This window comes from Lepidochelys kempii, chromosome 11, assembly GCF_965140265.1.
Source record: "Lepidochelys kempii isolate rLepKem1 chromosome 11, rLepKem1.hap2, whole genome shotgun sequence".
Lineage (NCBI taxonomy): Eukaryota > Metazoa > Chordata > Testudines > Cheloniidae > Lepidochelys > Lepidochelys kempii.
The window spans coordinates 62,585,968-62,609,810 of NC_133266.1; the positions used below are offsets into that span (position 1 = coordinate 62,585,968).

Here is a 23,843-nt window from a genome sequence, read left to right on the forward strand (position 1 = left end):
GTGTCCCAGCATAGGACAGATCTTAACTGTCCTCGACTTAGAGTGGCCAGAAAAACACAATCCAAAGAGCCTCTAATACTCAGTGTTAATTGGTAGTCCATAGTGCTAATTAGGACTGAACCTATGTGAAGAAAAGGGACATACCTATCAGATAACCATTGACTTTTTTTCTGGGTTTGTAGACCTTCTTCTTCTCATTAGACCCACAAGTCAGTAGGTCACAGAGAAATTAAAAGGCTGTTATTTTTGAATTCTAGAAGAAATAGTTGCTGATGGGAACAGTTTGCCATGAATTCCAAGCTGGTGGGATAAAGTATGACTTTGGAATACAGTATTCCTTTTAGCACCTAGCAACTACAAGAGAATGGATTAGTAGAAAGGGCAGTTCAGATTGTTAAGAGAATTCTACAACAAACAATCTGGTATATTAGATCTTTCCAGCTGACCATGGCTGCTCCATGCACCAGGCGATCCCCTGCTTGGAGCAATGCCGAGCTGCTGGATCTCATCAGCATTTGGGGAGAGGAGGTTGTCCAGTCCCAGCTGCGCTCCAGCCATAGGAATTGTGATACCTACGGACAGATTTCACGATGCATGCGGGAAAGGGGCCATGACCAGCACACACTGCAGTGCAGGGTCAAAGTGAGGGAGCTGTGGAACACCTACCACAAGGCGTGGGAGGCAAACCACCGCTTCGGTGCTGCACCCACGAGCTGCCATCTCTACAAAGAACTGGACGTGATACTCGGTCGTGACGCCACCTCCACTGCGAAGGTCACTGTGGATACTTCAGTGGCTCACGTGATAGTCAAGAGTGGACCAAGCCAGGAGGAAGAAATCTTGCACAAGGATGTGGAGGGGGACCCAGAGGCAGAGGACGACTTGGAAGGCAGAAATGCATGCAGCCAGGAGCTGTTCTCTACCCCGGAGGAGGCTTGCCAGTCACAACTTTCGGAGCTTGACGAAGCGCAAACAGGAGAGGAGGCCCCTGGTAAGTGGCTTTGATTTTGGGAATCGCCGAAGTGAGTTGTTGGGGGCAGGAGGGTTGCAGAAAGCAGGCTTGTGTCTGTATGATTCGCGTACCACCACATGCCTAATTTGAGCAGCAGAACAGGGTGTTGATTGACTCCCTCACTTCACGGGAATCTGCCTCAGAGATCTCCACGAAACTCTCCTGGAGATACTGGGCGATCCACTGCCGCAAGTTCTTTGTCAGTGCTGCTTTGTTTCTTGCCCCATTAAGGGTAACTTTCCTGCGCCACTGTGCCGTCACTGGGGGTGTGGGGTGGGGGACCATTGCTGCACACAGGTTAGCCACATAAGGGCCCGGGCAGAAGCTGCAGGCTTGGAGAAGACCCTCCCTTGATTCCCTGCTCCCCTCAGCAGCGAGATATCTTCCATAAAGAACACAGCCTGTGGAAAATCTGGGGACAGTAATGATTATAAAGCCCCGCTCCAGAGTGCTGGCTCTCCCCCAAGGGCCAGGTGCCCAGTGTACAGTACGGTCCTGGAACACTGATTTCCCCTGCCCCTGCGGTTACTCACCATTTTGGGGGTCTTTTGGCTCATGTGTGCTTGCCTGGGGTCAGCCAGTTAGTGACAGGTATGTGAATAGTGGCTGTGTTCTAAATCACTGAATCAGTGGTCTGTGTTGCAAACATGTAAAATATTGCATTTTGGCTTCACAGATATGACCTTTGGAGCCCAGCCTCCCTCTTTCTTATTGCCGGCTGAATGGCTGCTCAGAATTAGAAAGCACCCACAAAGAACTAAAGAGAACTTTCTGCGTGATGTCATGATGCTTTCCGAGGCCAAAAAACAAGAATTGAAGGAGTGGCGGGACAGCGAGAAGAGGGACCAAAAGGAGAACGCGTCGCGCCAGAACACATCCACAGAACGCCTCTTAAAGGTTATGGAGCGCCAGGTGGACACACTCCAGGCACTACTAGCACTGCAAACCAAGCAGCTCTGTGCCCACCCTCCCCTGTGGCCACTGTCGCAAAGCTCTTTCCCATGCGCCGCCCCAGACACCGCCAACAGACTCTTACCAAGCTCCTGGCTTCAGTCTGTACCTGCTGCATTTCACTCCTGACCTGTCACAGTCCAGCCCTGTGGACTCCCAGTACCCCCTGCACTCAACACCTGTCCCTCTGCAGTTTAGCCGTGCGGAAGTACAATACCCACTGCACTGTGCTCCAAAGGTTGCATATAATACCTGGACATACACAAATCTTTAACTGTCTTGGGACCCCGTCTCCTCCTGGGACCCTCCCTTCCCACATCTCCCATAGTGCTGATATGGTTTTTTTTGTTTGTCTCTCTCATTTGGTGGTTTTTTAATAAAATAATTGTTTTGGTTTGAAAGCAACCTTTATTCCATTAATTGAAAGCAAACAGAGCCCTGCAAAGCAACAAGCATATTTCTTAAACCTTCTCAGTGCATCGTCTGCACCAATCACACCACCACCTAGCATTACAAGCTCTGCACTCCTGAGTATAGCAACAAATATTAGTGGCTTTCAGCTTCAAATTGCTGCCCCGCCGCATCCGTGATTCTTATGGCCTCATGCTGCGCCCCTTTAATAGCTCTGGTCTCTGGCTGTTCAAATTCAGCCTCCAGGCGCTGAGCCTCAGTGGTCCAGCCCTGAGTGAAGCTTTCACCCTTCCCTTCACAAATATTATGGAGTGTACAGCACGCAGCTATAAGCATAGGAACATTGTCATTGGCCAGGTCCAGCCTTCCATATAGGCACTGCCAGCAGGCCTTTAAACAGCCAAAAGCACACTCAACAGTCATTCTGCACTTGTTCAGCCTGTTGTTGAACCGCTTCTTGCTGCTGTCAAAGTTCCCCGTGTATGATTTCATACACTATGGCATTAAGGGATAGGTGGGGTCTCCTGGGATCACAGTGGGCATTTCGATTTCCCCTACAATGATCTTCTGGTCCAGGAAGAAAGTCCCTGATTGCAGCTTCCTGGATAGGCTAGTGTTCTGAAAGATGCGTGCGTCGTGCACCTTTTCGGACCAGCCTGCCTTAATGTCTGTGATATGCCCCTGGTGATCCACAAGTGCCGGGAGAACCATAGAAAAATACTCCTTCCAATTAACGTACTTGGTGGCTAGGTGGTCTGGTGCCAGAATTGGAATATGCCATCTATCGCTCCCCCGCAGTTAGGGAAGCCCATTTGTGCAAAGCCATCTACGATATCACGCACGTTGCCCAAAGTCATGGTTTTTCGGAGCAGGATACGATTAATGGCCCTGCACACTTCCATCAACACGAGTCCAATGGTCAACTTTTCCACTCCGAACTGGTTAGCGACCTATCGGTAGCAGTCTAGAGCAGCTAGCTTTGACAGTGCAACTGCCACGCGCTTCTCCAATGGCAGGGCAGCTCTCATTTTCGTGTCCTTGCGCCACAGGGCTGGGGTGAGCTCATGACACAGTCTCATGAATGTGGCTTTCCTCACCCAAAAATTCTGCAAACACTGCTCGTCCTCAGATATGGATAGACGATGTGATCCCACCACTCAATACTTTTTTCCTGAGCCCGAAAGTGGCTTTCCACTGTGGTCAGCACCTCCGTGAATGCCACAAGCAATCTCGTGTCATAGCTACTATGCGTAGTGAGATCAGTGTCAACTCCTCTTGCCTTTGTAGTTTAAGGAATAACTTTACTGCCACTTGTGAAGTGTTAGTGAGAACGAGCAGCATATTGGGCAAGAGTGTGGGATCCATTCCTGCAGACTGAAGAGGCAGAGTGCGCAGTACACAGACCGTTGAAAGGTGACGCCAAATGCAGACAGAAGAACAGGGATTATTGGGATATGAAGCAGTGCATCATGGGTCATTGGGACAGGACCCAGCATGCCCCGCAACCCCCTCTGCATTCCTTCAACTCTTAGCAGCAGAAGAGGAAGAGGTGCTCGGTGGGCTAGCTGCCCAGAGTGCACCGCTCCGAATACCGCTGCAAGTGCCGCAAGTGTGAACATGCTGTTGCGCAGGCAGCTGACAGTGTGAACACACAACAGTGGTTTCCATTCAGTGCTCTCTGAGTGGCACTGTAACTCTGCCAGTATAGACCTATCCTGAGTGCAGCCTAAAGTTTACCCAAGCTTAAACCAGGAGAGACAGTCTTGATAAAACAGTGCTGAGGAAAGCTATGGGACTTTAGCTGTTGTCATGGGATGCATCTTTACCTTCAGTTCCTACATGGTTGAGACTGATCAAGGTATTCAGTACAGAAGAAAACAGGGGCATCTTCGGTTGGGTGCAACCCTTTGTAGCTATGGTATTCACTCCGCAGTCTATTTGTTTGTTGATGTAGGTGGGGGATTGCACTTAAAAACCCCAGACAGGCACCTTTATATATATATATATATATATATATATATATATATATATATATATATATATATATATATATATATATATATATATATATATATATATGGCAAAGTTCAGGAGAAATAACCAGTTGAAAATGCTCCATTTTTTTTGGCTAATAGATATTTGATCTTTTTTTCCTTAACCCCTCTCTCTCCTTTCTGAAAGGGAGAAGAAACATTTTTCCTGACCCCCTAGTGGAACGTACATCTCAGTGTTCTGGCTGAAGCAGAGGTGATGTGTTTCTGTTAATCAGTTCCTCTTCCCAGTTTTTATTCTTGGGTCCTCCTCTCCAGTGAATAGCTTAGTGCCCGCTCCTGCTGCTTTCAGCCTTCCTGTGCTACAGCAGAGTAAAACGGGCCTGATTCTTGTCACTGTCACTACTGCCCACACACAGGGTTTTGCATATTTACAGTGAAAACTGACAAGACTCAGCAGCAGAAGAGGCATTGGAGCTGTGTAGAACAAGGAAGAAAGCAACTGTCCTTAATTCACACTTGCACATTTTTTTCAAACATAAGAGCTAGAAATTTAATATTTTTTAAAATGAAGAGCTTAGATTCTGCAAAAGCTGATGACATTTGTGTGAGAGCTTCCTATATGCCTCACAAATGGACTATTTTTTAAGCTTTATATGTTTCTCCATTATCACTGCAGCCTTTACTCTCTTACTGAGACTCTGAACGACTTCTGTGATCTACCTTAAAGAACTAAGGGGTGTTTTGCCATAGTATATCGGGTACCCTTTCCTCCTCCGTGAATTGGGGTTCTGAAAATGCTCCCAAATCAAGTTATACTACATGGAAATAGTAACACTTGCCTAGTTGTCTGCATTTTTTTTAAAGTACCGTGGAGCAATATAAAGAGTAAGCAGGACATGTGCCTGGGTAAGATCAAAGTGTCTGCTTTCTTTGCTCTGTGGAGCCAACATTCATCAAAATGACAACGTGGTCTGCTAATAAGTGATTTTCCAACTTGTAACTGAAGCAGATAATTAGGGTTGTTCCTTCATTGACAGCCTGTATGTTGTACACATGCATGCTTGATCTGGCTGTGACAGCAATATTGTGTACACTGTTTAGTTATGAAATGCATTAACTGTTAAGAATGGGGAAAGATTATATGTCAACTTAATGCTTAAAGGACCCTTGTGAATATTAGCTCCATCTGGAGATACCAATTAGTATATAGTAAATTTAGAATACTAGTTGATGAACATACATACAAAGTCAGAGACCAGAGGGGAGGTGGTGCAAGAAATGGTATCGATTGCCCACAGCACATGGAGTTGATAAAAACTTACACCAGCACTATAAAGGAAACTAAGAAAACTTTACTCCTTCTATAGTGGCCAACAAGTGCTGGTTGACAGAAGTTGGTCCAGTAAAAGATATTATCTTACCCACCTTGTCTCTCATATCCTGGTAACATGGCTACAACAACAAGAAAACAGCTATACATATAAGTTAATACTTAGCTGTTTGTGCTTATATTAGCATATGGTTTCAGTGCTAATTTATAAAATAAACCTGCTCTGTGTTTTTTGTTTTTTTCTCCACTTTCTGTGGACATGTGTATCTAGGAAGGATCTCTTCATATGTTAACAGTATAAATCTCTTGAGTGTTGTGTGAATTAGCAGAGAAATAAATTGGTGCATTGACCTGATTTCTTGGTAGAGAGATGCTGATTCATTTTGCACTCAGTTGAGAAGTGTATTATGCTTGTGCTGGTGTCTTAATCCCACTCATTTGAGATGATTCCCCTGCTTGGGCCTACAAATTCCAGTTCAACCATAGATAATTTAATTAGAAGGTTTCAGTAGATTTCACTAGTGCACTAACATTGCTTTGAGGTCTTTTACCACTTACATTGTTTCTCAATAAATAGTGTGTTTGTTAATTATAAATTATTTTAACTGCCATTTAACAGATATTTTCAGATTATAATCAAGATACTTTTAAAGTAAGGGAGGATTTTATTCTGAAATGCCATTTGACTTGTGTAGTGTCAGATTAGAAAACATACTTATTGTAGTTGGATAAATAACACTTCTAAGGACAGGGTTTAATTCCCTTATGTCCTTCATAAAAGCACATTTTGGCAAGATGTTCAACAAATTAGCTTATTTGGTTGAAGTTTAATTTAATGAAGTTTTAAGTTTTATTTTGTAGTATACTATGCATTGGAATTATAAAGCACAGTGTAGAAATAATTAGCCAAAATTGATTTGAACATTTGCAGAGCACTGCTAAATTGTTTAAAATCTGCAACTTTTGTACTCTTGTTGAGGTGATATTTTTTTGAACCAAAAGCTTCAGTTTTTCCTGTGTCAAACTGGACACAATGTTTGATATCACTTAGTTTAGTGACTCTTGTGAAGGGCTTTTTAGTACCACTGTGCTTTTGATATTTTAGTGGTGGTTTCACATCCTGTTGATGAGTAGAAGAACAAAAGATCCTGTGCAGAGTTGTGAATTAGGAATATGTAACATATTCTACATCAGAAGGCCAAATACTCCCGCCTTCATCTCCATCCATAGCCTGAGTAAATAAGCTGTGAGCAGAGATCTACAGCGCATCTGGAAGAGGCTTCTCAGTTTGTGTAGACAGATACTTGCAAACTCTGCTTGCTTAATAGGCACTCTGCTTAATAAGGCCTTGTCTACCCTACACAGTTTTGTTGGCAAAAGGCAGCTTTTGCTGACAAAACAGTAGAAGGTTACACACCACAAAGCTACTTTTGCTGGCAAAACTCTCCTGTTTTGCTGACACAATGAAACCATCGTGACGAGAGGCATAAAGCTTTTTGCGGCAAAGTTAAAGCAACAAAGCTCCAGTGTAGACATTGCTCTTCGTTATGTCACTATAACTGGCCTCCCCCAGTATCTCACAATGCCCGCTGTGACTGCTCTGCTCACCGTTTTGAACTCGGCAGTCCTGCATCCCTGCACAGGCATGTGCCCCTTCCCTTTCAAAGCTCTGGGAAGTTCTGACAGATGAGCGTGTCACTCCGTCAGCGAAGATCAAATCATTAACATGGAGTCCTGTTCTCTCGGACACTAGGAACACAGGGGCAGGTATGTGTGATAGTTTATGTGTGACTGGTGCGCTGTGCAGAGCTGGAGGGACGCAGGGGCTGATGCTGAGGGTGTCCCCCTCCCCTGTCTCAGGACTGGTTGCATCCAGTTGCTGTCTGAACTTAAAGAGACAGCATGCCGACATACTCAGTGTCCCCCAACACACATTCTCTCTCTCTCTCTCTCTCATACACACTCCCACAATGCACACTCTGTCTCTGTCTCTCCCCCGCACACACGCATGCTCCCTGTCACACATTTCCCCTCTCCCCCCCTCCACTTCAGTTGAAAATAGGGTTGCCAACTACCTAATCGCACAAACCCAAACACCCTTGCCCCGCCCCTTCCCTGTACCAAGGCCACGCTCTTGCCCTGCCCCTTCTCTGAGGCCACACCGCCACCCACTCCATCTCCCCTCCCTCCATCACTTTCACCAGGCTGGGGCAGGGGGTTGGGGTGCAGGAGGGGATGCTGGCTCTGGGCTGGAGGGTGGGGTCGAGAGGGTTTGGAGTATGAGAGGGGGCTCCGGGCTGAGCCTGGGGTAGGGGAATGGGGTGCAGGAAGAGTTGCGGTACGGGCTCTGGGAGGGAGTCTGGCTGTGGGAGGGGGCTCAGGGCTGTGGGAGGGGGTTGGGGTTTGGGAGGGGGTTCAGGGCTGCAGGAGGAGGGTTGGGGTGCGGGATCTGGGAGGGAGTTTGGCTGTGGGAGGGGGTGAGGGCTTGGCGCCCAGGAGCCAGAGGGACATGCCAGTCGCTTCCGGGAACCATGTGGAGCCAGGGCAGGTAGGGAGCCTGCCTTAATCCTGATGTGCCGCTGACTGGACTTTAAGTGGACTATTAAAACCTCCTGGGTTGGTTTCAGCAGCCACTGGGAGATTGATTCTGATTCTGGGAGGGCTGGAAACCCTAGCTGAAAAGTGGCTGGCGATCTAATAGGATGCCTATGGAACGATGGGATTGAGAAACCTGCATCATGTGATGCTGTACCTGTCCCATGAGGCATTGCAAATCCTTCCCAAAGCACCCTGGAGTCAGTTGCACAGTGGAATAGCTACCCACAGTGCACTGCTCTCCGTGTTGATGAAAGAGCTGCTAGTATGGATGCACTCTGCCAGCACACGGAGCACAGTGTGACATGCAACAGTAGTTTAATTAAAGTCGTATAACGTTTGTTGACAAAACTCTGTAGTTTAAACCTGACCTAAAAGTAGCACTGTAGTCAGGGATGGCACGGGTGGCAGCTTGAGCTAGCCACTGAAGTACAAACCTGCCTGGATTCCCTGGGTGCATACCTGGGCAACTAACCCAAGCTGGGTCCCATGCTTCCCCCAGCTACGCTTCTCAAGCTAACATGCTAAATATAGCAGAGCTAGTGTGTCTGTCAACCCAAGATGGGATGCATGTTCCCAACTACAGTGTACACATACCCTAAGAGGTTGGGCTGGGGGGCGGAAAAGAGGACTCCTTTCCACCTTTAAACGGGGTGTGGAGCAAGTGGCTGCATGGCCACTCCACTGCTACATTCAATGAACTGTAGTAACAGATGTTGGGCATTACCCAGATAACTAAACACTATTTGCTAGAAGCTTTCCAACTTTCCAAACACTGAAAAATGATGGGCTCAGAGGGCCTCGCAATTTAAGGACAAATAAAGAGACATGGAGGTGAAGGGAAGAGCAATAACAATAGGCTATTTATATATCATTTGTTACAGATCAACTTGATTCAGTAGAGTTAGTATGGCTGAAATAGCTGTTTAAGGGGAATTTAAATGGGGACAGCTCCAGGCCTGAAATGGTTATGCATTTCCCCAAGGATTTTCTCTGTAGTTTGTCCCTCCAATGCAGAACTGTGTCAGAGCAGTATTCGCGACATTCTGGGTCTGTGGAATTGGGAGAAAGGAGAATTGGCATTGTTCCTGTTGCAGGAGAGATGATCTTTTTGCCTAAAAGTCATCTCGTTTAGGTTATTACAGGAATCCTATTGGCCTCAACTGAGATCAGGGCTACGTTTTGCTGTATGACACACGCACACGCAGCCACACCCCCCCCCCTTCCTCAAAGAGTGTACAATCTGAGCAGATAAGACAAAGGGCAGGAAAAAGAAAGTAGTATTATCCCCATTTTACAGATAAGGAACTGAGGCACAGGGAGATTAATGGTAATAGTTTAATCTCATAACTATGATATTTTTCTTATGAATATATTAAAGAATATGTATTGCTGTTGATTTAAGGTGTGTGTGGCATCCACCAGTTATTTTTGCAGTGAATTTCACTGTTTAGTGATGAGTCTGAAATTATGACTGGTTCAAAAATTTCGAATCCCCAGTTTCCAGTTATCTGAGTTATAGTATGGGATAATGTCTTTCTTGTGAAATGACTTTCTTATTTGAATAATTCTTTAATTTTCTTAGCCCTTTACAATATTATACCTGTTTGTAGTTAGGGTACAGAAGGATGGAAGACAGATAGCAATAGAGAAAAGGAGTGGGGTGGAGTGTTTTGTAGGTGAACATCTTCACCAATATTCAGCGAGTCAGGATTAACTACCATAATGAGAACTCTGGTGAAATAAGAGTTCTTTAGGCTGTTGGAGCATTCTAAAAACTAATTAACACATAAAAATTAATGATCTATGAAGTGAAAAATATGATTGGAAGATGGCTGTTAAATATTTTTGGGTTAGTGAGAAATAAATTTATTTTGCAACAGCTTTCTAGATACTAAAGATATACAGGACATCCTATGACTATTACTGGTAGAGAAGGTACTTTCCGATATAGCACTCTTTTTGAGGTATCTTTTTAGTACTTGTAAAAATGCACTGTTTTGTTTTATTATTGTGGTAACCCAGGTGAATCACCTAATTGCAGTGAAGCTGTGTTACATCACAGCTTTAAATAAGTACCACTTCCTTTCTGAAGATAATAATTACCTTTTAAGGTTGCTGAAATTTTCCTAATTGTTAAGATTTGTGGCCAGTACTGTTGGAATATTATTTAATATTGTACATACACTGAAGTTAAATAGCTTTTCAAACAAAGGGATTAAGAGTTCCATAATCATTATTAAATATAGTGAATTATGGTTAAGAACAAAATAAAACCTATAGCTACAGTACTTTAGAAAAATCAGGCTTCACAAAAAATAAGAGACAAAAAGACAACTTTTCATAAGGCACCCCAAAGAAGGAAGATATGTTGGGGATTTGTCCAATTCAATGAAGGATCAAGCAGAGAGCTTTTCAGAATGGCTGAAAACCTGTTAATATCATAAATCTACAAATGGCAGGGAGGAGAAGGGACAGAAAACCTTTTTTCTTTTAATCCATTGATTTAAAATAATGATAAAGAGGGTTTTTAAATGAGATACGCTAATAAATGTATAACTGAACTACTAAACAGGTATTGAACATGCTGTTGATAGTATGCCATATATGTATTTACATAAATTCTTTTTTAAAAATAAGTGTGGTTCTCTGAAAAGTGACTGCAAAAATTCTACTCCATATATGTTCTTATACCACCAAGTTTGCCATGTTATTGGAGTGACTTCCAGCACTGATTTAAGCAATGCGACTAACATCTGTCACATGGTGTTTACTCTCTCATCATCTCCCGAAGGAGAGAAGCGCATGTCTTGGAGTATCTACTTTTGGTAGTGGGTTTTTGTTTGTTTGTTTTTTAAATTTACATGTTTCTATGTATTTACGTTAGAGATGACAAGGTCAAAGAAGTGCACTTTTCATGTGGAACAGAAGGTGGTCAGTTTGTGATAGTCTTTAGTTCCTAGGGGAATTTATTCCACAGCCTGGGACGAGGCCCGAAGAAAGTTCTATTCTGTACCAAAGGAGCTTTATCCTTATTGTAGAAAGTTCCATTGTGCCAGAGGAGGGTTGTTGTTGATTAGCCTTCAACCCATAATTTTAGGTAGTCTTTTAGATATCTTGGATCCAGACCATGGAGTGTTTTAAGGATAAAGACCAAGACCTTGACCTTGATTCAAAATCCTATGGAAGGCAATGTAGAGAGCAGAGGACAGGTTTAATGTGCTCACAGTAGTTTAGATAGCCTGTGTTGCGGAGGAGATGTGCTGCAATTTTCTGTGCTAGTTGGAGTTTCGTAAGCAAAGCTTCAAGCCCAGCTATTTCCATCATATTGTTGCAGTCTGACCAAGAGGTGACAAAGGTGTGAATAACTGAGGCCAAGTCATCGTCCACCAAGGTGGGATGGAGTCTCTTAACTAACTGGAGATGATAGAATGTGATATTTGTGGATGCTGCTATGTGAGAGCTTAGTGTCATCAAGGAATCCAAGAGTCCTCCTAAACTGTGCACTTCATTGACCAATTGTGTGGGCTTACCTTCAACCAAGGAGGTTGTACCATGGTTGCAAATGATCGAAAATACTTTCCACTGCCCCCCAGCATCAGTTCTTGCTTGGCTTCAGTTTCAAGCAGCTGTTCTTCATGGCATCATGGGGTTCCATTTATTATATCTCACTAAGATGCCCGGTGAGGTCTGCAAGCCTGACATCCATGAAAAAGGCTGAGTTCTTTCTGATGCATACTTCACCACTGTCATGAAGATTCTGCAAGCGAAATTTTGACTACTGTTTGACCCTTTGCTGTAATCACAGATTTTTATGCAGTCTGCCATCAGAGTGTGTTCAGAGTCCTATCTATTGACTCTAGTGTCAAAAATAAGTTTTCATTCCTGTTAGCCTGGCAAAGCCAACACAACTGTGGGTGAGAGAGTTGGATTCTTTTGCCTTGTTCAACATCAGAGCTGTTTGCTAAGTTCCAATCAGTTTACATCTGTGCAAATCCACTGAAGACAACATAAACAAACCAGGGAAATACAATTTTGATGGAGCTACTAGAAGGTGAGTACATAACTGGTTGGAAAGCCTTTCCCAGAGAGTAGTTAAGTGGTTCACAGTCAAGCTGGACGGGCATGTTGAGTGGGGTCCTAAAGGGATCAGTTCTGGATCCAGTTCTGTTCAATATATTCATCAGTGGTTTAGATAATGACATAGAGAGTACACTTATAAAGTTTGCAAATGATACCAAGCTGGGAGGGGTTGCAAGTGCTTTGGAGGATAGGGTTAAAATTCAAAATGATCTGGACAAAGTGGAGAAATCATTTGAAGTAAATGGGATGAAATTCAATAAGGACAAATGTGAAGTACTCCACTTAGGAAGGAACAATCAGCTGCACACATACAAAACAGGAAATGACTGCCTAGGGGGTCATAGTGGACCACAAGCTAAATATGAGTCAACAGTATAACACTATTACCAAAAAAGAAAACATCATTCTGGGACGTATTAGCAGGAGTGTTGTAAGCAAGGCACGAGAACTAATTCTTCCACTCTATTCCATGCTGATTAGGCTTCAACTGGAGTATTGTTCAATTCTGGGTGCCACATTTCAGGAATGATGTGGACAAATTGGAGAAGTTCCAGAGAAGAGCAACAAAAATGATTAAAGGTCTAGAAAACATGACCTTTGAGGGAAGATTGAAAAAACTGGGTTTGTTTAGTCTTGACAAGAGAAGACTAAGTGGGGACATAACAGTTTTCAAGTACATAAAAGGTTGTTACAAGGAGGAGGGGAAAAAATTGTTCTCCTTAATCTCAGAGGATAGGACAAGAAGCAATGAGCTTAAATTGCATCAGGTGAACACTAGAAGCATATTTTAGAGCTGAATTATTTCCTTGGTTACACTAACTTCCACTGGTTTTAATGAGAGTTAAAATCAATGGGAGTTAAACTGAAGACAATGGAGCTACTCACAGTGCATAAAGTTAAACATGTTCATAAGTCTTTGAAGCATCAAGGGCCTTAGTTACTAAAGTTGGCAGAAATGAAACTGAATACACTCAGGGAGTAAATCTGTGGAGCAAATTTTAGTCACTTTTCTTTGTAGAGTCACACTATAAGGTATTTCTCCAATATAACCAGGAAAATATTCTCCAATTGAAAGTTTCCAGTCAAATTCTCAGCATGGAAGAACTATTTCCCGTATCAACTAAAAAATCCAGTTTGTCCATTTTAAATTTTAAAGATTATAGAGCTCAAAAACAGTTTCAGTTTATAAACTAAAGCTAATTTTTAAAAAAGCTTAATTATCTCTCTTAGACACATGCATACTCATCTTTTTTTCCATCTAAGCATAATGATTTTAGCACATACATAGCAGTAGTACAAATGTACAAAAAGCCAGGTATCCTTTACAGATGAATGGATATACTTCTGAATCATTAGATCTCTTAATTTTAAAAAATCCACTTTGATCAAGAGACGGACTTTTTACAATAGCAAACTCAGGAGATTTGCCAAAATAAGAAATGCAACATCTGCCTCTTATGTGTTTGTCAAGGACTGTTACTAAAAATCTGAATTTCTAAAAGCAGCAAACTTACAGTGTTGAAATTCATATCTAACTGATACACAGTAGCAGATCTAAAGAAACTGTTAATATTGACCAGTTAAATAATGTGAATACTTATGCAAAAAATCTATTCTTTTAAAAATGCCTGGTACTATCAGATGAATAAACTTGGTTACTTAATATATTGGCCTGTAAAGGAAGTAATACAGATTTTAAACTTTTATTAGCTTTTTAAAAATTAAAATTACAAAAATTCTATGAAATTCATGCAACTGAATTACAGTTAAATAATCCTAAAATACTATGACGGAGAGCACAGTAAATAAGTAAAAGAATGGCTAGGACAGAGGTGTGGCACGAACCAGCAAAAGTCAGGTTATCAGAGTTTACACACTCAAAATGTCCTTAACTCGTACTGTTTTTTTTCCCCCCTCAGGACACTGAAAAAACTCATACTGCTTTTTTTCAGTGAGTTAACTGAATTTCATTGAAACCTTAATATTGTTTTTATATAATAATTATGGCTAAAAATCTGTGATTTTTATGAGACCTCTGTGACTTCTTGAAAATTCCAATAATTCAGCCTGGGGTAGTGGGAGCTCAGGCTTTGGATTCAGCCCTGGGCGGTGGGGGCTCAGGCTTAGACTTCAGTAAATCTGAGGTTTATAATAATTTATTTACTTATTTTAGTCTGTGAATTTAGGGCACGTAGAGGGAGGAGAGAGAAGCTTGGAGATTCTGCTGCATACAAGAGACTACAACACTATTCCCAGAACCACTCCTGATGCAGTGAATCTCTATCATGATGATTAATGGTATTCTTTCCTACTAGAGCAATGGGGGAGGACTCTTCTCTTAATATAATTTTATTTTGGTGGCAGCAAAAATGGAAAAGAGAATCTGACCCTTCCTTCTTGAGTTAGCTCCACTGCATTTGATTGGTAGCACTTTGCTGCAGGAAAGCTTAGTGTAATATTGCAGCTTTGCAGCTAGAGAGTAGCCTTTGTCATCATAACAAGCACTTGTGCTGAGGAAGCAAATGGTTTCCTTTTATATCTGATCTGTTAAACTATATATAACTAGATGGAAACAACAAGAATATAAGTTTCACATACAAACACATGAAGTCACATATATCCCATGTGTATCAAGTGTGTGCATGTACACAGACTGCACAAGCAATACATGTAATTTTTCTTATGTATAGAAAAGGAAAAGGAATACATAGAAAAGAAGATGTCTAAAGGGTGTGCATATAAACAAAGTGTTATACACATTCCAGGAATATCATTTCTTATTTTGACCTATGCTGTCTGACTTGTTTGTATAAGAGGAAATGAATTTCAAATCACACTTTAGCACTATAAAACACTGGAATGTCCCACAATATAGGGATTAATGCAATTCTTTAAAAGAGAACAATATCAATAGTGTGTAACATTCTTCAGAAATATTCCCTCTCCCATGAATGAGACACATTACATAAAATCATAATGGCTGAAACACAAAGTAATAAAACACTTTATGCTAACTTGTTATAAATAATATAAATCAGTTGCCAGGGTGAAATTCTATTTTAGTCTTCACTAATTAGGGTGACCTACTCACTGACTCATTGCTGCCACATGTGAGTGATGAGATTAGAATAACACATAAAAGTAATATGTTTATTTCATCCCAGGGTTGTTCATTATGATGGCACCATAGTTAAGATCGAGCTAGGATTTTGCTTTTGACAGGATCATAAAATCTCTCTGGAGCTGAAGCTGTCAATATCTGTATATAAATCTTGGTTAGGCTTTAACTATTTACCGTAACACAAGCAATAAAGAATAATTGTGCGTTTGTGTACGCACGTGCATGTATATAATTATAGAGGCACCAATCACAAATCCATGGTTATGGTTGAGTTTTATTTTGGCTCTCTGGATTGAATGAAAAATACAGTATATCTTTTTCAACTCACAGCATTTATTCTTTGAGTGCAGAATGGCTTTTTTGAAAATGTACAAGTAAATTTATTAATTTGTTTGAGTTAAAATTCATTATAAACTAGGACTTAAGAAAAGTATTGTTAGTCTATTCTTTATCCTGAATGATGTTTAAGGTGGAATAACATAAGCTCATCAAACTTTCCACATAGTCAAAATTAATTTAAATCTTGTGCATAGCAGAATTAGAATACATATATTCTTCAAATGCAGCTTAAGTTATTAGTAATTGTATCTAAATGTTAGGACTTTCTGGGAGGGAGGGGAAGGAGCGGGGAAGCGCCGCAACTCTGCTCCTCCCCCTCCCTCCCAGAAAGTCCTAAGCGCTGCCAAACAGCTGTTTGGCAGGAGGGGGAGGAACGGGGATGCGGCATGCCCGGAAAGGAGGTGGAGTGGGGGTGGGAAGAGGCGGGCCTGGAGTGGAGCAGGGACAGGAAGAGGTGGGCCTGGAGCATCCTCTGGCAAAGTCAGCGCCTGTTCTTCTGGGGGGAAGCTGCTGCTGCGCAAAGTGCTTCCTAGTGTCCTTGCCTGCAGTGGGCTGTACCTATGTGGGGTAAGCCAGGGGCACCTCCCAACCACAGTACAGTACTGTACAGTATATAATGCCTTTTTTCTGCCCCCCAAAAATTTCATTGGAACCTAATCCGCTGCATTTACATTAAATCTTATGGGAAAATTGGATTAGTTTAACACCATTTCACTTAAAGTTACAGTTTTTCAGAAAACACAAATACAACGTTAAGTGAGGAGTTACTGTACTTACATTGGCTGTTGGCTAAAATTCTTGTCAATTTCACTGCTCCAGCAGTTTCCTGCTGTGAACCTTACACCTTGGCTGTGAACCTTGGCTCACAGCTCAGGCTGTCACCCTGGGGTTGGTGGGGGGCTCCAGCTAGAACCCAGCTGCCCCCTGGGCTCCCAGCCACTTGCTCCTAGTGGGCTGCTGCCTGGGCTTCCCTCTGTCCACTGGGAGCCCTGCTTCCTCCCAGCTCCCCACTCCCAGCTGGGCTGCTGCCTTTCACCCCATGGCAGATCGGGGGCTTCAGCTGTGAGCTCTGCATTGCTGTCAGTGCCCCACAATGCCCCATTTCAGTTGGTGCAAGCGCTCGTGGTGGGAACGTGCTCCACTGGTATAAGAAGGGTAGTGTGGACACCAGCTGCCGATTGAATTACTGCAGTGGTTGTAGGTTGACCTTAATTAAGTTGACCTAATTTTGTAGTATAGACAAAGCCTAAAATATCAGTGCTTGAAAAGCTCCTCAAAGCATTGCTGTCTCAGCTCAACTGCACACAAAGGCAGCACTGTTGTGGGAAGTGGGGCAGAAACAGAGGGTCCTTGAAGTGCAAAGACATTCGGATTAAGGGTATCGGTTCTTTTATTGTTTTTAATGTTTTCTCTGTAATACTTTTACTATAAAAAATGTGCTGGCTTAGAAGAGGTGGTGTGGTGACTTAAAACTTCGGACAATATGCTGGTTGTAGCCTTCAGAGAGAAAGAAAAGTGTAGGCATGGGCCTGTCTGGCTTGCTGGGCATATCACACTGTAAATCCGGGAAGCTATGCAGCCTTAAAGCCTCTGGTCAGGAATGAGTGAGATGTGGGTCTCTGCCTGAGAAAAGTGACAGGTGGGAGATGGAAATCTTTAAGTGAGTGCTCTCGAGAAACCATGGAAGGTGAATACAGTTGCAGTTACCCTGAAACTGTGACAAGCTAAGCCCCACGCAGGGGCTCAGGGCTATGTCAGGAAGAGGCGCACTCCCCCCCCGCTGACCCCAGAGCAGACCTGCCTCAGCTGGGGGAGAGGAGCCCGTCCCTCGACTCAGCCCCAGAGCAGACCTGCCTTGGCTGCGGGAGAGGAGCCGCTCCCTCGGCCCAGCCCCAGCATGGACCTGCCTCAGCCAGGGGAGGAGCCCCTCCCGTGGCTCAGTCCCAGTGTGGAACTGCCTCGGCCAGGTGAGGAGTCCCTCCCTTGGCCCAGCCCAGCCCCGCCAGAGCTGCCGCAGCCGGGGAGAGCCGCCTCTCCCCCCAGCCCCAAGCTGCTGTGGCAAGAAAGGGCTGGAGGGAGTCCTCTCTCCCCACTGCAGCCCCGGGGCAGCCTGCACCCCAAATCCCTCATCCCTGGCCTCACCCTAGAACCCACCTCCCCTGCACCCAACCCTCTGCCCTAGCTCTGAGCTCTCTCCCACAGCTCCAAACCCCTCATCCCTGGCCCCACCCCAAAGCCCTCACCCCCTGTACCCCAACCCTTTGCCCCAGGCCTGAGCCCCCTCCCACACTCTGAACCCCTCATTCCCAGACCCACCTCAGAGCCCGCACCCCCAGCCTGAGCCCTCATCCCCACACATCTCAACCCTCTGCCCCAGTCCTGAGCCCCCTCCTACACTCCGAACCCCTCGGCCCTGTCCCCACCTGTCACACATCACCTCCATGTTGGTGCACATAACAAAATTAATTCTACACATGGATGTAAAAAATTAGAGGAAACACTGGTGACAAGTATCTGTGATAATCTTTTATTAAACAAAATTTTGGATAGTCTGTTGTGACCCCGGTTTTCCAGCTCATGTATGAATATGCTGCAGATATTGTTAGTCTCGCTTAGAACAATATTGAGAATTGACTTGATAATTCAGATGAGAGAATTGAGGCCATTCTGTTTTTGGCAGCTAGCTCTAATTTAAAGTTAAAGCTGAAATTTAAAGCTCCAGATATGGGACGAGCTGAATGTGTCGAGAACTGTTGATCTAGTAACCACTAGCATGGATACATTCACAAATGCAAAGCCTTGGATCTTAAAGGGAATTATTTTGAAGGAGTCCTGCATACTGTATAATATGAGCTTTGCCATGATTTTGTATTTACATGCTTGCATCACAATGACCTTAATTATAATTATTCATACTTTTTCAGAATAAGTGAGTTCTATGGGGTGATTACAACTAGAATACTGTGTATATACTATAGTAGGTACTTGTTATGCCTTCACTATACAGATCCAAACAGTGGCATACAAAATATGCAGACATTTCTATGGGAATCCTAAATAAGTTATTTCGTACTGTACAATTTACTATAATAAAAAATACAAAACTTGGTGACTGATTTGACTTGTTTTAAACATACAGGAAAAGTAAAGATTCTTCTTTTTTCATGTCTGCAGGCTGTGCATCTGGCCCAGGCAAGTTTCCAGATTGAGGCCTTTGGCTCCAAATTCATCCTTGACCTCACATTGAATAAGTAAGTGCACGATTGTGGGTTTCTTTGTTTCCTGCTCTTTGTGGCTGTCTCTTTGGAAATAAATTCAGCGATTTCTGAAGGAGAGAGCAGTAGGGTAGGGCAGGTGGAATTCTGTGAGCTTTGGGAAACTCCCACACCACCAAAATGCATTAATAGACTAAAACATTTATGAAAGTTGGAAAGCTTGCCGAAGCTAGGTATTATAAATATAGCTTTCTTTATGAAAGGATATGTTCCTATTTATCAGCGCTGGAATATATTTGCATGTAAAGAGGAAAAATAGAAATATAAATTTAGTTTGGGTTCTCAGGAACATAGGCACCGACTTCCTGTGTTCCTGGGAGGTGCTCGACTCCTGCTCTGCCCAGAACGCCCCCCCCCCACTCCACCCCTTCCATGAAGTCCCCACTCTGCCTCTTCCTGCCACAGCTCTGTCCCAGGCCCTTTTGCCACTCCACCCCTTCCCCCAACCCCCTACCCTTGCCCTGCCCCTTCCAGCCCTCATTCTGCCCCAGGCCTTGCCACCACTCCACCCCTTCCCCTAAGCCCCCACCGTTGCCCTGCCTTTTCTTACCCCCCCTCTGCCCCTCCCCCGCCTCTTCTCGCCCCTGCCCTGCCTCTTCCTGCTCCCTTTCCCCCTCTTCCTGCCCCTGCTCCTTGCCCTCCCCCACAGCACCTACTGCATGCTGCTGAACAGCTGATCTGTGGGAGGCACTGGGAGGGAGGAGGAGGAGGAGGTGAGCAGTGTGTCCGCTGGTGGGCAGGAGGTGTTGGGGGTGGGAAAGAGGGAGGTGTTGATCCACATGGCTGCCGGTGGATGCTGAGCACCCACTATTTTTTTTCCATGGGTGCTCCAGGGCTGTAACACCCACAGAATTGGCACCTATGCTCAGGAACCAAAACATATTTGCTGAGGACCCCAAAACCTCTTGGATATGAATTATGAAAAGTATCTCAGTACATATACATTACAGTTGTTATCCTTTTCATTCTTAAGTGCTTTATATACAGTACAAGATTCAGTCCACCACTCAAAAGCAGTCATCTGTTGGGCAGAAGGTGGCAATCAGAAAGAAAACTGGCAAGCCATGTGCTGCATAACAGCAGTGGAAGAAATTTCCTATATCTTTGGTTGCCACTTTGATCTTCCTGTCCTAGATGCATGTTGTCAGGCTACATTTTCTTTAGGAATTACCCTTAAAATTGCAGTTCTTGATTATTACACAGGTGCCTGATTCATATCACTGTACTTTATTCATCTACAACACTAGCTAAACCTTAGGTTTGGCTTTAGATTGTGAACAGGGACATTTCCTTCTGGTCTGTCTGGAATCCTGGATAGGCCAGATATAAATAGCAGTAACTGATAAACAGTTGCAGTTTTCAATTAAGGAATGTATATTCTGAGCCTTAACCAGGTTAATAGTGTTCCATATATCTTCATAAAGGGCCAACTTGAGACAAATGTGCTTAAAGTAAGGGATGATACAGGACTTAAAATATAAGTAGCACTAACTAATATTAAATTATGTGGTTTACCAGGATTTTTGTAAGTTACTGAATTCAGTTGTTTAGGACTGTTCTTCATTTAGATTAAGGTGCTTTTCATCTTGGTACATAAGTGGCCGAAAAATTATGACAGATATGGAAAGAACCAGATTTATTTCCTGCACCGATACACTGTGTGCAGGAGAGAAATGATCAGGAGGAAGTTGTAATTGGCTCCGTGATTCTCAATCTGCTTTGTCCCTATCTGTGCAATAGGGCTGCCCTAAGATCCCTAAGGGTATGTCTACACTGCACCTGGGAGTGTGCCGACCAGCCTAGTTAGACAGATGCATACTAGCTCTGCTGTAGCTTGTGCCATTAACAAAAACAGTGTGAATGTTGTGGTTTGGGCTAGCTGCCTGAGTACAAGGCTGCCAACCCCCAGGGTCCCCAGTTGGTGGCTAGACCATGCTGTCACCTATGCCGCAATGTTCTACACTGATATTTTTAGTGTGCTAGAAGGAGCAGAGCTAGTGTATGTCTTTTTAGCCTGGCTGGGAGGCATATTCCCATCTACAGTGTAGATGTACCGTAAGGGATCAGACACCAGCGGAGTATTGCTATGGGGGAGAAAGTGAAGGCAGAGCTCCCCACTATGTTCCCTACTCAGCCCTGTTACTTTCCTTAATATTAATACTGAGGTTGGGGGGAAAGTTGGCTCTACTCCAACTGTGAATTCCCCTTTTCTGAGGGAATTCTCAGTTGGCCAGCTGTGGCTGGATTTTATCTGTTTTGCAAGGCTCAGGTGTTCCAAACGGGACGGAACTGGAATGAAATTCTAGCCCAAATGCTGCTATTTCTCTGCATTCCCCTATAAGTCAGGGCAATTCTCACAATAATGTTAATACTTTCTCAATGTGTTTGATGCATACATTAGCTAATATTTATGAAGTTTTGTATCATTAATAACAATATTGAAAAATATGTAGACTTTCCAAAGGACCTAAATATTTTTAGTACGCATTAATTGAATAGTAACTAAATAGAATTATGAATGTGTAATAAATATAGTAAATGATCTGTCTAATTAAAGTTTAATGAAGTATCAATTATTGACAGTAGTTTTAAAGTGCTACCAATTTTAGAGAAATTTTCATTTGTCTCACTATAGAGAACATGCAATCAAATGGTATGAATGACTATTACTGTTTCTGTCTCTTCATTGTACTTTGCTATGTCATTGGGCCCCAAATTTGTATCAGAAAAGTTTTGTATTGCGTCAAAAGATCGTAGAGATATTTTTTGAGTTTGGATTCTGAATAGGAATTTTAAAACTGCTTACTGCACTTTAAATATGATTTAAAAATTCCACCCAGGTGCCATGTATAGCAGGACAATGACCTGTTGCCAACAGTGGTTGTCTTCAACTTGCCTTCCACATGCTGAACGCATTAGCTGCTATTTTAGTTAAATACTGTTACAAACAGAGAGATACACAGTGTTCTACCTCATCTCTATTTAAGGGAGGACATGTGGTTCAGTGTATAGGGTGCTAGATTTCAGAGTAACAGCCGTGTTAGTCTGTATTTGCAAAAAGAAAAGGAGTACTTGTGGCACCTTAGAGACTAACCAATTTATTTGAGCATAAGCTTTCGTGAGCTACAGCTCACTTCATCGGATGCATACTGTGGAAAGTATAGAAGACGTTTTATACACGCAAACCATGAAAAAATGGGTGATTATCACTACAAAAGGTTTTCTCCCCCCCACCCCACTCTCCTGCTGGTAATAGCTTATGTAAAGTGATCACTCTCCTTACAATGTGTATGATAATCAAGGTGGGCCATTTCCAGAAAAAATCCAGGTTTTCTCTCCCCCCCCCTCCAAAAAAAACCAAAACACAACCCTCTCCTGTTGGTAATAGCTTATCTAAAGGGATGACTCTCCTTACAATGTGTATGATAATCAAGGTGGGCCATTTCCAGCACAAATCCAGGGTTTAACAAGAAAGTCTGAGGAAGGGGGTAGGAAAAAACAAGGGGAAATAGGTTACCTTGCATAATGACTTAGCCACTCCCAGTCTCTATTCAAGCCTAAGTTAATTGTATCCAATTTGCAAATGAATTCCAATTCAGCAGTCTCTTGCTGGAGTCTGGATTGGAAGTTTTTCTGTTGTAATATCGCAACTTTCATGTCTGTAATCATGTGACCAGGGAGATTGAAGTGTTCTCCGACTGGTTTATGAATGTTATAATTCTTGACATCTGATTTGTGTCCATTTATTCTTTTACGTAGAGACTGTCCAGTTTGACCAATGTACATGGCAGAGGGGCATTGCTGGCACATGATGGCATATATCACATTGGTAGATGTGCAGGTGAACGAGCCTCTGATAGTGTGGCTGATGATATTAGGCCCTGTGATAGTGTCCCCTGAATAGATATGTGGGCACAGTTGGCAATGGGCTTTGTTGCAAGGATAGGTTCCTGGGTTAGTGGTTCTGTTGTGTGGTATGTGATTGCTGGTGAGTATTTGCTTCAGGTTGGGGGGCTGTCTGTAGGCAAGGACTGGCCTGTCTCCCAAGATTTGTGGGAGTGTTGGGTCATCCTTCAGGATAGGTTGTAGAGCCTTGATAATGCGTTGGAGGGGTTTTAGTTGGGGGCTGAAGGTGACTGCTAGTGGTGTTCTGTTATTTTCTTTGTTAGGTCTGTCCTGTAGTAGGTGACTTCTGGGAACTCTTCTGGCTCTATCAATCTGTTTCTTCACTTCTGCAGGTGGGTATTGTAGTTGTAAGAATGCTTGATAGAGATCTTGTAGGTGTTTGTCTCTGTCTGAGGGGTTGGAGCAAATGCGGTTGTATTGCAGAGCTTGGCTGTAGACGATGGATTGTGTGGTGTGGTCAGGGTGAAAGCTGGAGGCATGTAGGTAGGAATAGCGGTCAGTAGGTTTCCGGTATAGGGTGGTGTTTATGTGACCATCATTTATTAGCACTGTAGTGTCCAGAAAGTTGATCTCTTGTGTGGACTGGACCAGGCTGAGGTTGATGGTGGGATGGAAATTGTTGAAATCATGGTGGAATTCCTCAAGGGCTTCTTTTCCATGGGTCCAGATGATGAAGATGTCATCAATATAGCGCAAGTAGAGTAGGGGCGTTAGGGGACGAGAGCTGAGGAAGCGTTGTTCTAAATCAGCCATAAAAATGTTGGCATACTGTGGGGCCATGCGGGTACCCATAGCAGTGCCGCTGATTTGAAGGTATACATTGTCC

At 43.4% G+C, this 23,843-nt stretch overlaps 1 protein-coding gene across 29 annotated transcripts in view; it reads left to right on the top strand.

The window, feature by feature from the left end:
* ADAM23 (ADAM metallopeptidase domain 23) overlaps positions 1-23,843 on the top strand; it is a 200,127-nt gene that overhangs the window by 10,313 nt on the left and 165,971 nt on the right. For all 29 annotated transcript variants that reach the window (XR_012154367.1, XR_012154365.1, XR_012154363.1 and 26 more), the window contains exon 3: positions 19,011-19,087. Coding sequence is in view for 23 of the 29 variants with exons in the window: in XM_073306563.1 (XP_073162664.1) it covers positions 19,011-19,087 (77 nt within the window). In the remaining 6 variants the exon portion in view is untranslated. The remainder of the gene's footprint in view (positions 1-19,010; positions 19,088-23,843) is intronic.